The sequence below is a fragment of the Arachis hypogaea genome, chromosome 11 (assembly GCF_003086295.3).
Source record: "Arachis hypogaea cultivar Tifrunner chromosome 11, arahy.Tifrunner.gnm2.J5K5, whole genome shotgun sequence".
Taxonomy (NCBI): Eukaryota; Viridiplantae; Streptophyta; class Magnoliopsida; order Fabales; family Fabaceae; genus Arachis; species Arachis hypogaea.
The window spans coordinates 148,976,817-148,992,929 of record NC_092046.1 but is presented as its reverse complement, the minus strand read 5'-3'; the positions used below and the strand labels follow the sequence as shown (position 1 = coordinate 148,992,929).

Here is a 16,113-nt window from a genome sequence, read left to right as displayed (position 1 = left end):
TTTTATCATCAACCCCGATGATAACTGGCGAATCTATCTCAGAATAAATGGCCTTCAAGGATGCAGCTTCCTCCCCAGAGGGGCTGCGTTTGTCATTGGAGCTTGAACTATGTAGACAACGAAAATCCACAGCCAGCATGAATTCATCTTCCCTTCCTTGGTGGGTTATGGCTTTCTCTCAAGACCCAATTACTGTCACATTCAATAACCATTTCTGAGACAAACGGCAGCTCCAACTTCATTCTCCTTCATCTCTGCAGATACCGTAATTTGATGTTTGAGACTTACATCAGAATGATTATCACTTCCAACAGAATATGGGTTGGCAACCTTCCACTGAAGGATTTAATATTAAAGCTGCAGCAGTATTTGCCATAAGCTTTATACCAGTTATCTCCCACGTGGGTTGCCACTGCTGACTCCTTCTGAATCAAGTTCCAATTGTAAATGGCACTGCAACACTAGAAGATATTTCCTCCATTCGTTTACTTTGCCTGTAGCAATAGCCTTATCCTCTATAGTATCCAATAAGCTATGCAAAGCCTTTAACCACTTTTTTCCCTTGCTTTCCCTTAATCCTCTTTTCTATGGCTCAATCAGCATCAAAGGCACCAATAAGGCTCCTAAGACAAAGTAATCAAAAGTTTAGAAACAACCTTCCCTAGAGGCACTAAAATTAAATGCAGTGTAAAACAAGACTCATTCAAAAGCCTATATTTATTGAAGCAGAAAAGCTGACGCAAGAATAACACACTAGATCCTTTTGTGAAATTCACCTGATTTTGGCCTTGATCCTATAATGTAAGAGGGCCACAAGTGGTGCTCCAAAACCTTATATTCCTAACTCCACACCAGCCCTCTGATCCCTGGAAGGATACACAGGCAATTTTTATTTATTGAACCAGAATCATCATATAATTGACAAAGTCAGTAAATGTTTTGTCTCTCTCTCTCTCTCAAACAAAACAGGAACAAAGGAAAATGGGGTCATTGGAAATAAAAATAAGAAATAACATAGGAAACAAATAGCAGAAATATGAGAAGAGAGAGGTTCCCTAGATCTGAGATATCCAACATCAGCCATTGAACATAACTCCCCATGGTATCGACAATTATGTTCCTTTCATGTGTCAACTACAACAAGACCACCTCAACCCCTCAAAAGCATATTGATTGCAAATATTGGTCATGTCAACAACTCCAATCCCACTAGGTCCCTTCGTTATATCTATCATGAACTATTCCTAGATTTCATTCCTTAGTGCTCTTAGATTTATCTCTAAGGAATAAAAACAAACAGTTAAAGGGCATAACATAAGTAATCTGAATTGTTTTGCTTACCTTCTCAAAAATGAAAGATAGTGCATGTAAAGCCAAGGAAGGGAATGAAGGAGGAGGAAACAGAACAGAAAGCCTCAAGTATATGCAGTTATTGATTGTTATTATGTTGTTGTTATTGGTTATTTAGTAATTAAGTTAGGAAATGAAATGAAAGCACAAAGTATTTATTTCCTTCAGGAGTTTTTTATTCTTTCTGATAAGAAAAAGAAAGGAGTTTCAGCTTTGGAAAATAAATAAATTTAGTAACATAAATAATTTAATACGCAACACGTGTCTCTTTTATTCCTTATTTATTTTTCCTTATGTTGGAAATTTTCAAAATCCTTTAGAATGAAAAAGTAAAAGCAAAAAAGTAAAATGTATATGTAATGTAATTAGGCATGACATTTATTTTATTCTCTTTCTGCTATGGTAGGATTATGCAAGAAATTGACACCTAGCCCTATCTTTTTGTGTTTTGGTTGATGAGTTTGGTTACATCATTATTTAAAGAAAGCATTTCTTTAAACTACCAATACAAGATTAAGACGTGGAAGTCATTCTAATCTTAAAATTCAACCCCTTCTCTCTTTCATCCATTATGGACGGGACCATATTATCTTTTATTATTACAAGCATAGTCATCATTAGCTAATTTATTAATTAATCAAAGATCAAATTTAAATCCTTACTTTATATATTTAATTATTTTTCGTTCAATAATTTATTATATGTTTTTTTTTATTTGTTTGTCTACTTTGTTTTTGTTTTCTTATCTATAAGACCAGCGGATACTGAGACATGGACAGAGAGACACAAAATTATGTTTGACAGAAGAGACATAGACAGAGACAGTGTGTCCAGAGACACTGAATTAGTGTATTTTGTGTCCATCCTGAAGGAAGGATATGGAGACACTAATAAAGGACACAACTTATTTTTCATTTTTTTTTATTATTTTTTGTTATTTTTCATAATTATATTTTTTATTATTATATTTTTCACTCAAATTTTTTGAATGAGAAAATGAGAATAAATTATTTTCATATTTTTCTAATTTACAAATAGAATATAGAAACAATTTTTTTTGTATTGTCCTTTTTAGACAAGCGACCTTTTTTTTTATTGATTTTGATGTTTTTTTTTATTAAAAAATAATGGAAAATCGGAAAAAAAAAAAAAAGAAAAAGGCCAGTACGAGGAGGCCACGTGCATGGGCGAGAGAATCGAGAAGCTCAGCACCAAGGGAGATGTACGAAATTATTATATAATAAAAAACAATAAAATAAAATATAGGTGCAGATGGGGGAACTTTTTCTTTTTAATATTGTATTACTAGAGGTGAAATCCTTTATCATGAACCAAATGTGTGTTGAACACAACTATGGCCATTTACAAAACGTCAATGACGTTTTGTGTTTCTTCAATTAAAATAATATTTTTCTAACAAAACGTCAGCGACGTTTGTGTTTTAATAATTAAAATAATATTTTTTTTTATTACAAACGTCAGTGACGTTTTGTTCTTTGATGATTAAAAAAAATTTTTTATTACAAAACGTTAGTAACGTTTTGTGCTACTACCACAACCCTGTAGAACACCAAAATCATCAAATATTTTTGTATTTCACATTAAAATTATCCATATATAAAAATTTTAGCCGCAGATGGGGTGCGTGCAAATGGAAAAAATGGAAGAAAAAGGTTTGCTGTATATAGAAAAGAGAGAATGAGGTAATGTTGTAAGAGAGAGATGCATGAACTGACAGAGACAACAAAAACTGTGAATTATAAAACCAAACGTAACAAAGTGAAGTGAAGCAGTGACAGTTGACGCGTACAACATTGGCATTTGCCATTCCCATGCTCCTAAGAAGATATATCCTACAGATTCTCTTAAGTCTTTAACCTCTTTCTCTTCAATGTAAGGTTGTCGGGTAAATAATTCATTCTCCTAATGATAAGTCTTTAATTATAATTATTATGAACATCTCCTAAGTTATTAAATAGAAAAGGATAAAGTATTAAATTGGTTCCTTACGTTTGGACGTAATTCTGTTTTGCTTCTTAAGGTTTAAAGTGTCCTATTTGAATCCAAAAAAGTTTCATTTAGCTTCAATTTAGTCCCACCAGAAGTTAAGATAAATAATTAACAAAATATCTTATATGACAGTAGTATAAAAATAAGGTCGATAATCTAGAGAATAACTACAAACTCCAGAGGCACAAAATCAACCGTAATGCATCAATATATTTATTTATCATTTTTTTTATAATTAAAATGAAATATTTTTTATAAAACTAAAAAAATATTAAATACATGTATTGACTATTGATGCATCCACGTTGATTTTGTGCCTCTGGAACTTGTACTATTCTCCAAATTATCGACCTTGTTCTTATACTGCTGTCATGTAGGACATTTTCTTAATTATTTATCTTTGACCTCAGGTGGGACTAAATTAAAACTAAATGAAACTTTTTAGATTCAAATAGAATACTTAAACCTTAAGGACCAAACAGGATTACGCCAAAACGTAGGGGACTAATTTAGTACTTTACTCAATAAAAAATTAATATTTAAAAGTTTGTTCTTAAAAATAATAATAAAAATAAAAATATTAGAATTGTTTTATTCATATACAGATGATGATGATATCATCATTCCTTAATGCTGTTAGCATTATTTATGCATATAGGTTTGTGCCGAAAGGCAGTGACAGATGAAGAGAGGTTCAACAGCCTTCAGTTTATCTCCACGTGTTGTCTCTCTCCATCTTGGGAGCTGACCAACCGACCATATCATATTCACTCCTCCAATCATTCATCCCTTTCTCTCTCTTATGTCTTCTCTTTCTGCATGTTACATGTTTAATGCCATTAAATTGAAATAAAGATTTTGCTAATTGAACAAAAAAAGAATATTATTGGATAGTTAACAAGGAAGAACATGATCCCTATGTCTGTTGGAACTTAGAAGAACACCAGAAAGGTTCTTCAAGGGTTTCTGGATAAATGTCAAAGGTTCTGACAGATTCTCATCAAGTCCCAATATATAGAGCAGAAATCTGACTCCAGCAGCATCAAGTCAAATATATCATGAGGAACTCAAGTGTAAGGAGAAAGACAATCATGTGAGTTAAGTTATACATGGACAACATACCATCCAAGTTAACTTGAACATTTATGTTCCAACCGAATTTTTATACAAGATCACAGCAAGATTGTTTAACTAAAATCATATCAGAACTTAGAAAATGATATGAAATTGGGAATTCCATTAAGGATTCAGCTTGCAGCTCAATTACTTAAATAAAAATTTTGTCCAAGCACTAATCATGCCAAGAATATCTGAGATTACTTACCAACAAGATGCCTGGTTAATCTTCAACATCTTGAGTCAAACAAGGATATCTGAACTCTCAATGCTTTGTAATGATCTTTTATGATTATTAAAAGATCAGGCAAAATGTGTAAACCAGGTTCACTTTCAAAACCTTTAATTGATAAAAATAGAAACAGAGCGCTTTATTCTTGCAGCTAATAAATCTAACACCCTGATGATGAAAGTTAACCAGAATCTGCTAATCTGATGAAGCATAAATGCCACCGCTTTTCTGCACAAAAGTTAAAAATCTGGACTGCACCTCGATACATAAACAACTCAACTTCATATCTGCAGAGCTCAAAGTACCAACAAAAATCCTATGCTCAGAATAAAAGGGAAAATGATATAAGGAAGAAGGGGGGAAAGGGTTGAAATGGCCAACAGAAGATTGCAACCTGATGTTACTGCAGAAAATGAAAAGCTGATTTTATTAGAAATATTAAATGTATGTACAAGGGGCCTTGTCTCTGATTTGTAAGAGCTACAACCAGGGTACTGTGGCTAACATATAATCTACTAGAAATACTAAATTGTACCTAGAACAAAAAGATCTTTACAGTGGAAGTCACGAATTTCGACACGAGCAAAATCTGAAACAGATGGAAAGGTCACTCAAAACCAACTTGGAGAGTCTACCAAAGAATCTATATAACCTAATTGTGGACAGGATTAGCCATAAGACTATCCTATGTGACTAGTCATTTCTTATAAGTACTTTTTCCTTTGTTATTGTATAATGAACAGGACTATACAAAGAAAGCAGCTTCAGACCATCATATTCAAGTCTGAAAGGTCATCCATGGGAATTTCAAGGCCATGAAATCGTTATCTTGTAATCCATCGTCATCAATATTCAACCATGAACCAAGATCCTGACCTTGGTCAGCAAGATCATCAATTCCTGGTAGCTGTAGGTTGGACAAATCTATAGGCTCGTGTTCATCCAAACCACCCAAGCCAAACTCATCCTTTTCCTTGGCATTGCTATTAGTAGACGTTTCATTTGATTTTGAACCAGATGGCAATGCTGCTTTAGGCTGCTCTGATAACTTGCCAACGAGGCCATTGACTGAAACAGAATGCTGTGTTGCTTTCTGCTTAGGCTTTGCTTTGGATTTTCTTTCTCCTTAGCACTGGATGATGCAGGCCTACCAACTTTTGTAGTTCCATTTCTAGATAGCACCTCTCTGCCATGTCCCTTTCCATCTCTATCCTCTCACTTCTCTTTCCTTTTGCACTGCTTGTTAGAGAACTTACAATGCCAGGAGCACTTGAAGTACCTATTGTACCACCAACATCATCAAGGGACAATTCCCTCTTCTTCAACCTATTTGACCAGAGGTCCTCCTTCCCACCATTTTGTTCAGATGAATGATTTATAGCAGGGAACATATCTGATGAACTTAGATCATGGTTATCCAAATTCTGACTAAATTGTGAAGGGCTCTGCTGTGAACCCATGGAGGCTGCAAAAAGAAACAAAATGATGGCACTGAACACAGCCAACGCAAGCAGATTAGAGCAGCTATTAAATAAAGTAATGCAGAACACACCTGTTCTTGCTTCCAGAGTAAGGGGAGAAACATATGGTTTTGAGGATTCAGCCTCCATTCCATCTAATTGCCGGACAGCATTAAGCTGGGTAGCAGCAGCAATGAACATATCCTTGAACGAAGACTCACTGAAGCAGCTCTTGCCTGTATCTTCAAACTGATGGCACCGTTCCAATGTCCGCTTAACAAATCCCAATGCAGCTTGCTTGGCCATTTTGTTGCTTGAATTTCGCCCACCCGAGGTACCAGGACCCCAACAAGCCTGTCAATAAACCATTTGTCAGTACACTTTGCCATATGACCTAATGGTCACAGGTTTTAAGCACAGAAAACAGCCCCTTCAATCACAGGTAAAAATGCATATCCACTGCCTCTCCAACAGAGAGTTTTTTTTTTTTCTAATGATATCATAAAAAGGTAATCCAAACCATCAGTATACAGAGTCCACTGAATTCCAAGGCTTGAGCCTAGTTGGCTACCACAGGTAAAATTCCCCTAATGCTCGTAATTCTTTGGACTACACACAAGATAGTTTGCCTTGGAATATGTCAATATATCATGTCTGAATTTATATCTTGATATTTTACTCCCTCTTTCCACTAGTAAATGGTAACATTATATGAATAAGGGGAGTCACACTATATGTTAGGAAGATTACCATGTACTTCTCATAAGCCATTACAATGAGTTTTTCCACGGCACGTCGTTCAAAATCCCTGTTAACCAGAAATTAGCATTTTCATGAGCACATTGTAGGCTAAAAATGCTTAAACTAAGCAAATGATAAGGGTATAAGTAATTTTTTATTTTTATTCAAAACAAATAAATCATAAATGACGCTGCAATTACTTTTCTAGAAGTTCTTTTCCCACTGTGGCAGAATTCAACAATCCATCTAGCATGTCTTTCTTCTTCGAAACCTGAATATTCAAGAAGCAAGATCATAAAGTGAATTGCATATTAAAAATGAAGTTAATTTCAATGTTGAATGAAACTTCTGAACCAAGCCCACATATTTACAATAAACTTGGAAAATGATAGTCCCATGTCAGTTGGTATGTGGGGAGAGTAGCATGGTAAGATTCCTAAAAAATCCCTTCATATTAATTTCCTTTCCCTTCCCTTCTCCTCCATGCCCCCATAAGGGCCCACTTCTGATTACCATCTTACAAAACTAACATAAATATTGAATGTATAACTATTACATAACAAATCCTAAGTATGGGTAAATATATAACTTGGTCTCAGCTTCATTCAGTACCTGTCCTTGGTAAAGCTCCTCTAACCTAGCAATATCCTCCATTATTCGTTCATCATCTGTGTGTGACATTTCAGGCTTGAAAAAGAAAAGCAAATCAATAAGCATCATACTAGCATGCAAAAAGATTTAATTATAAAAACCAAAAACATCTTACAATAAATCCAATGGTTACATCAATAAGAAGACTTCCAGTTGGAATGCAGAACAAACCAGAACAGTTTAGTTAAATTCATCGGATTTGGCACATAAGCTTACCACTGGTTCCAGGGCAATTCCAATGCTTTGAAGCTCCAAAAGAAGCTTATCATTAATATCTAAGCTATCATATTGCAGCTCTGAACATCTTGATACTTTATCATGGAGTAACCCATTTACAGAGTTAGCAAGGCTTGAATTTAACCCAGTTGATGGAATACGAACTACATCATTTTCACCTTCATCATGTTCTGGATTCCCAAAAATCCGATAACCATTATAAGCAGAATGACAACTAAACTGAGAATTAGTTCGTGATCGATAATCCAAGCCATTCAATTCAAACTCCCCGTCGGTCTCAAATTCAGCATCGTATGCATCAAACTTGAAATCTTCACTTCCACTATCACAATCCTCTGAGATTAATGCTGCTATAAGCCTTTGATAGAGAGGAGTTGAACTATGATCTCCTTTAGATGGTTGTAACTGCTCTGCAATAATTCCAGTACTCCTTTGAGCATCAAGGCCAACATCTCTTTCAAAACCATTCAGCCCAAATCCATTACCAATGGTTTCATCGGTATGCATCGGTGTGCTTGATTCAAGATTTTCCTACATGCCAAATGACATGTTAAAAAAGTATCAAAATTTGATTAATTTGGTCCTATTACAGCTTTCTCTCAAAAAATCCAACTTTTCGAGTAAATTTAATTATGCTTAAATTGACAACAGAAAGTTTATTTACAGACCATTAGAGCATTATAAGCAAAAGAAACTTGTCACTCTTTCTAAAGGTAAAGAAAAGTACCTTCTGCTTCCAGTTAGCAATATCATCCTCAGATATTAAACTGAAGAAAGACTCCATCTGCTTCCAGAACGGGCTGGAAAAGGCACGAGCTGCACCAATATTTTTTTCTCTTCAAAACTACTCCACCAGAAGAACACATATGGGCAACAAATAAGATAGTATGTAGTAAGACACATACCAGAGTTGATAACAGCCTTTACAGCAGCCAACAGCTCTTCTTGTCCATCTTCTGACCCAACTAAACCAATAAAACCAAAAGTGAATAACTATATGCAGTCACAGTGAAAACTTCAGTCAATTGATCTTAAACAGGAACTAGTACCAATAAAGTCTGCTGCTGCACTAACAGCAGTAGGCTTCTGACGTGCATAGGCTTTACGGTCAGAAAGTTTCCTCGTTGGTGGACGACCTGCCTTGCTGCAAGGATTTCATAAATGCAATAAAACGTTAATGTGCAACCAAAAAATCACTGAACAACTTAAACTATTTAAACAGAGTTGAACCTCTCATTCTTCTCTAGTCTTGCACTTCTAAGTTGTTTTGCAGTTCCAATATTTCCAAGCTTTTCAGATGTCATTGGCACCAGAGACCTTGAGGCAGTAAAACCCCGTCCTGTCCTTCCCTGCCTTCGAACACCATCTCCATGTTCTTCTCCAGATATAATCTTATTCTTTCTTGTTGGCAAGACCAAGTTAGACACCTTTTGAATGTTTTGTCCACCTTTCTGTTCAATCTCTTCTGATTTCCTGCTCTTCTCTTTTGGTGGTTTAACCTCAGCCATCCCTGACTCTTCACTTTCAGATAAGGCAGCTGAAGATGAAGTATCGCCCTTTAATTTATTTTGTTGCGAATTGCCAACCAAGCGTCTGGCAAATCCTAGCCCAGCATCATTACCAGCCACATCAGAGACAGCATCCGAAGAAGGAGCTTCATCGTTATTTGAAGCAGTGGGCATGAAATTTGTTCTTCTGGCAGTGCGAGAGCTCTTTTGTGGCCTTTGCCAGTGAACAACAGGTGGGGAAGATGACCGTGCTGATGCCACACGTTTCCGATTGTTTGTACCAACACCAGCAGGAGGCTTTGTGGTGCAATGAGACAGCTCCCAGTCATTAGGAACAGCTGCTCTATGGACAACTGGTGACAACTTGGGGGCAACTCCTGAACTTGATCGTGGGGCCCGAATAGCAGAATTCATCTTTGTACCAGAGGTGGGGCTAGCTGAATTAAATTCATCTCGAACAGTTGCCCTGTGCATAGAACAAAGCATAGACATTGAATAAATTACAAAATAAATATCAAAAGACATTTGAACTATAGTCACAAGGTGTCGAAGCACACAACGAAGAAAAAACTGAACAACCCCATACAAAACAAGAAAATTAGGAGAAAGCAACAAGCAGCGGCGACAAACTTGGGGGGGAGGGGGGATGTCATCAAGGATGATGATTATAACCAAAAGAAGCGTAGAACTATAAAACAAAAAGGGCTCAATGATTTGCACTTACTTGTTAACAGCTTTGAAGTTCACCTTTTCCTTGTCTGAACTAGCAGGACGACCCCGCCTCTCGTTGACAAGGGAACTATTATCTTGGTCATTTCTAGGGGTAGAGGTACGGATGGCCAACCCAGTCTGTTGAGAGATGCCATCTGATTTTCCACTTCCAACAGTTCCATTAGATACCCCTGGCCTACAGAAAGACACAGAAAAATATTGTATTTTTAGGCTAGATCATATCAGGATAATCAAAACGGAATTGAATCATTAAAAAAAAGGAAAAAACTCCTGCTCATAGCAAGAAAAACAGTACATGATATGTTCAATATGCGAATTTTGATCTTTATAATCAGAAACAACCTAGCAAAGTACTCACAATAATAATCAAAATCATGTGAGTTTTGAAGTAAATCCTTTTGCATATACATTATCTGGAGACAACCCCCAAACAGTTGTCTCCTACAAATTAATTTTATTCTTCAATATATATATATATATATATATCCATAAAAAGAAAATTTTAACAAATTAGCATTAACCGAAAGAAGGGGTCATTATTCAATTTGTATCCGAACACAATAGAAAGATTCTTACCATATCAAATTTCATTTACTTTTACCATTTGGTTTGGCCCCCTAATATCTAGCATTAGAATAAGTGAATAGCAAAGAACCTTTAAAAGAATAATGGTTTATACAAAACCTGAAAAATGTAGAAGTTTCAATTTACATTAGCAAAATATGGTGCAAGTTCACAGGTAAGGCATTTTTATGTGCTGTATCTTCGGCATGGTTACCAGTGGATCTACAACATGACGTACAGTAGTCATGGCTAACCCACAATTTTTTCTTAATTTTATAAGAAAATAAAAAATGACCTAAATATTGAAATGAAAATGTATTGAGTATTTACTTTTCGTCAGCTTTTAGTATATACCGTGAGCATAATTTTGTTAGTTATATATTTATAGTTATATATTTATATATTGCCTGCTTTGAAAAATTGGAGTTACATAGATATGCCTAGAGCTTAACCAAACTCAAATTTTTGTGTATGGCACAAATTTGACACATCCTACCAACTTACCAAGAGAGCTGCTAAAAGTATTTATTTATTTATTTTTGCCTTCTTTTTGTTTTCTTGCCTTCCAGCTCTTTCCACAATACATACATTTTTGCCATCATTCTTTAATTTTGAAAAGAATATATTATATTGGGAAAAAAATACTACAAGGAAAACTGCAATGTACGCAACATATTCATACCTGAAAGAATGAGAATCGTTACTCAATTTTGACCGGCCATCAGCAACAAGTCTTTGTTGCATTCCCTGTTTAGTTTCCTGGAAGGTGTTAACAGGTTTTGTCAATGTGTTCGGAGAACCATCTAGTTTGATGCAGGAACGCTTCTTCTTCATTTTTGACTTTTCCCAACCATCACCTCCAATAGGTAAGGTTCGTTCCTCACCCTGAACAGCACCACTGTTGGTAATCCGTAGCATTTCCTTTTCTCTATCAACAGGCCCAGATGGCCTGACGAGAGGATTGGTTCGCACATCCATCTGCAGTTCATCAACAAATCAGCTTTACTCAACAAGTTTTAAGGAATTCCCATGCCAATATGAAAGCTGACTCTCCATGGAAAGAATAAAGGCATAAAGCCACAACACACACATATGCCTTCTGAGAACAGAAAAACTGGGGTAAAAGAAAAAGAAAGACAGAAAGAATTCTCTGTATTCCATCTTTCAGAGAACAAATGCGAACGGCAGAAACCAACTCAAAGCACATGAAGCACTACATACAAGCTTAAAAGGATAGCAACACAATATATTAACACACAAATACTTTCACGAATTATAAGTACATACAAGGATGATATCTTCCAGAGCACCAAGAAATAAATGCTCTAATAAGCAAACTTTGAAGAGGTAGACTTCAACAAAAGTAGTTTTCCATGTATATATGAAGAACAAATATTCCAAAATAGACTATAGAGCTTATACCAACTATAAACATGCAATATTTACTTTAGAACAGTAAAGAACGGGATAAGCAAAATAGGAGCTACTTAAAGGAGTCAAATCCGTTCAATGTTAATACTGGCAAAAAAGAATGGGAGGCGGACCAAAGACACATACCCTGGCATCAAGCATAGAAGTTCGAGTGCGCTTGTTAGGAACAGGATTTTTGGTCCGTTCTTCTGACTTTTGCTGCTCAAGTTCAAAAGTACCTGTGGCCGCATGACCTTGAATTCCGACCTTACTTATGCTTGGCCCCAAGACTGTCCGATCACCTAAGATGGCATTGGATCGATCACTAGAAAACCCTTCAGCCCGAGATCTCTTTTTTGAAGTTATACTTGGGAAAACCTTGTGGAATACTGATAAGGCGTCACTGAACATTTTCACACGTTCCCTGTTGAATAATCAAATATTACTACTTATTTATACATGCATAACTTTAACACATAGCAAAAACCTACAAAACTACCTCGCCTTCAAATGGCTTGCATACAAGGTATCCTTCAATCGTTTGATTTCTTCTGGTACTAGCTTGCCTTTTGAAGAACTAGACGGAGATTCATCAGGTGAAATTCCAAGTGCAACATTTACATGCCGTTTATAATCTACTTGACGATTAGACTTGTGCTCTCCCGCTATCAATTTTGGATCAAAGTTCACACAATTGAAGAAGTTCACCACATCCCCATGTGTTGCTGAAGAGCTGCTTCTTGACATGCTTGTAAGAGAAGACAACATAGGACTTTCCATGCTTTCACGGAAGCTACCTGATCTATCTAATGAAGCAGCCATGTGGGATCCACGCTGCCCAGTGTACAATGGTCTATCTGGGCTACTGGAAGTTGGATCAAACTTGCTAGATGTTGCCATTGCACTAGTTTGCACACAGCATTTGAGTATAAGTTACAAGCCAGAGAGCAGTGCATGACAAAGATATGGCACTAAGCCACATAAAGGGCAAATCCAAATCACCAGAAATCAATTGGACAAAGCACCTGAAATGGTCAATATAATCAGAGACAAAAATCAAACTCTTCTTGATGAGATACAAAGATACTTATGTAATATTTTCACATGAATGAATGTCTTGCAACTGCAGATCAGGACTTGACGTAGTAATTCTCAAAAGCACCATTCATAAAATGAAACAACTTCAGCCCCCCCCCCCCTCTTTTGTCTTTTGAAGAAAAAAAAAATCCAGATATTAAACGCTAAATGCTAACACATCATATGGCACTCAACTGAATAGTTAAAGTTATGCCATTCTCCTAACTGCAGCCACATTGCTCCATTGTATTTTTTCTTACTTTTTTTTTTTTCAGAAAGAAGAAAAACCATATTGTGGCAATGTTCATAAAGGTATTTCCAAACATAAAAACCAAACCACAGAAATCTCAAAGTTAAGAGCAACTGGATTCTCATAAAAAACTACTTAAAACAAATGCTCAAAAAGTCATCAAAAAGGCATACCATTAATACCAATCTACTTGATAAATTAAAAAAATGGATTAAATTACTATCTACGAGTCCACATCCTTAAATCACTATTTTATCATCTCTGTACAGTATACACCTCACCAAGAGTTGAGACGAAAAACTCACTTTTAATAAAACATATAGCACAAGACTGATGACCTAATGTTCTCATAGCAACTCTCTTCACAGTTCACATTACGTAAACAATTTAACTACCTCAATCACAATGGAATGAGAAATACCATGAATATTCTTTCCAGGCGAGATGCAAAGCACTGACCTTAATCTTCTTAGCAGCAATAATATGTCATCAAACACTCTTTGTTGTGAGTGTAGGTATCTTTTGATGCTGCAGATTATTATATGAAGGAATATATTGTTAACAAGGACACCCATGTAAACATTGAAAAGATGAACTGTACAAAACATGTGTATAAGTTTTTCCAAATCTACATAAGCCAGTATTGTGCTCTGCTGACAAGCAAGTCACAAATGCAATCACAAGCAAGTCCGATTGACAGAACTTTACCAACAAGCATCATGATCATACACAGGAACATAGTTTAACAGAAATAAATGCTCAATTTGAATAATGGAAAATCTATATCATCCACATTATAAATGCCACGGAGATTTATTTACAGCATACCACATGGAAACCAATGACTACACCCAGTCATGCTGACTGGACTTCAAACCCCAACGCTATCACATTAATTATGCTTCATTAGCATAAAAACAGACAGAATGCAAATAATTAAAATAATCAGCACAATTTCTAACCCCACAAAAAAATATTACCCAAAAAGGAAGTTAAAAGACCCACTTTCTCAATGTCCAGACAGTAACATCAAATGCATTCTGCTGCTTAAAATTTTTCCTTCCAAAATTCACCCCATCTTCATACTCTTAAAGTTCACTACAATACATTATCTACTAACCTATTACCCAATGGCGGCACATTAACAAAAATTACTATGCACTCTAAACTTCAATAAATTTTTTTAATTTATGAAATAGTAAAAAAAAAGTATAATATAATATATAATTTTGGTAAATTGTTATCCAAAGTGGTAATCCGATAAAAATCAACAGAAAAATAAATTTGCATCTATCAACAGCATAGCTCGTGTTGCATACAGTGTAGCAACTCCATGCAAGCAAACACCCCTTCCCCCCTTATATTCTTCATCTCAATTTGCTTGGAAGCACAATTTAAAAAATAAATAAAAATTAAAAGTAAGAGACGAAACCCTAGGGGTTGAATCAACCAAAAAAATAAAAAATAATAATAATAAATAACAAACTACCTCCACGACCCAAGTAAAAGCATTCCAAATTGCAAGAGACTAAACCCTAGAAGCTGAATCAAAACAGGGAAAAAATAAACGAAGGAGGAAATCAAAATTGAACACCTTTTGAATCGTTGCAATGATGAGAGAGTGGTATTGGGGAATTTTGGGTGAGGATGGAGAATTTGGGTAATTTAAGGAATCGAAGGTTTGGGGTTTTTTTCTTCGAATTTGGGAAATTAATGTTGCGAAGAGTTGAGTTGCCTGAGTTGGACCTCCAATTTCGTACGAAGCGAAGCCATGGAGGACGAGGAGACCGGTGTTTTGATCGGCAACAATTGGACCAATTTGATATTACTCTTTTGCCCATACATTCTGTTTTCAGGAAATTTGTGTTGCCATTTTTGCAGGGGGTTTTTGGGGATACCGACCTTTTAATACGGTATATATAACTGGCAATGAGTTACCAACATGTGATGTGATTATTGAGATGGTGTCACATAATCATATGCAATGTGCTATAATATGATATAATAAATTTAATCTCTTGGTATATCTAATGTTTCTATAATTCTTTAGGACACTTAATTAAAAGTTTAGTTGAATAATAACTTGTTTACCAATAGTTTAGACGATATACAAATTAATTTAGTGCTGCTTTTTTATATATACATAATATTTTTGTAAAATAAAATAATAACCAATAATTTCTTTAAAAATTGATTGGGACTTCATTAAAAAGGATATAATGCCAAATATTTTTCGATAAATATTAATACATTCTGGAAAAGTGAGGAGTGTACTTTTTTATTTCTAAAATTTAAATTCTAAATACTAAATTCTTAATTTTAAATTTTAAATGTTATAAATCTTAAATCTTAAATTATAAACTTTAAATTTAAGCCATTAATATAAAATATAATAAGACCTAATTTGAATAAATAACTTAAATAAATTTTAAAAAAAAAATAAGAATTTTTATTAATAGGAGCTTATAAATAAGTTATCTTGTGTTTGGATTGTTAGTTATAGAAGTACTTATTTTAAAGTTGTAGCATTTGGATAAATAACTCAAAAAATACATTTTTTTCACAAAAAATGGATATTAAAACAACGATGATAACAAATACTTTAAATGTTGATTTTCTATAACCCAATCACTAAGATTACAATTGTTTAGGCAATTAATTCTTTATTTGCTCTTTTATTAGTTCTATTTTTTTCTACTTCATCTTCACCCATAACGTGTTCTTGTATGTGATAAATAGTAATAAAATTTTAATTCACAATAATCTTGATGGCAA

The 16,113-nt window shown here is 34.9% G+C and overlaps 1 protein-coding gene and 1 long non-coding RNA gene across 4 annotated transcripts; both read right to left on the bottom strand.

Moving 5' to 3' along the window:
- Positions 1 to 6: 6 nt before the first annotated feature.
- LOC112723665 (uncharacterized) lies at positions 7 to 1,466 on the bottom strand. The gene is made up of 3 exons (XR_003163133.3): positions 1,342 to 1,466; positions 777 to 866; positions 7 to 623 (listed from the first exon to the last, which is right to left on the bottom strand). It is a non-coding gene; the product is annotated as an uncharacterized lncRNA (long non-coding RNA).
- A 3,642-nt stretch (positions 1,467 to 5,108) lies between these two features.
- Positions 5,109 to 15,315, bottom strand: LOC112723661 (uncharacterized). 3 transcript variants are annotated; one of them, XM_072207999.1, is made up of 16 exons: positions 14,933 to 15,315; positions 13,798 to 13,866; positions 12,511 to 13,036; positions 12,159 to 12,435; positions 11,284 to 11,579; positions 10,030 to 10,212; positions 9,028 to 9,771; positions 8,847 to 8,941; positions 8,703 to 8,762; positions 8,525 to 8,613; positions 7,777 to 8,328; positions 7,522 to 7,596; positions 7,110 to 7,180; positions 6,919 to 6,976; positions 6,261 to 6,522; positions 5,109 to 6,173 (listed from the first exon to the last, which is right to left on the bottom strand). In XM_072207999.1, exons 3-16 carry the CDS (start codon positions 12,909 to 12,911, stop codon positions 5,806 to 5,808), a joined length of 3,531 nt encoding a protein of 1,176 aa, XP_072064100.1. In that variant the 5' UTR covers positions 12,912 to 13,036; positions 13,798 to 13,866; positions 14,933 to 15,315; the 3' UTR covers positions 5,109 to 5,805. The 3 variants fall into 3 exon arrangements, with proteins under 3 accessions (XP_072064100.1, XP_072064101.1, XP_072064102.1); XM_072208000.1 differs by having other exon boundaries at positions 13,760 to 13,866; positions 14,933 to 15,311; XM_072208001.1 differs by lacking the exon at positions 13,798 to 13,866 and having other exon boundaries at positions 14,933 to 15,289.
- Between the last annotated feature and the right edge of the window lie 798 nt (positions 15,316 to 16,113).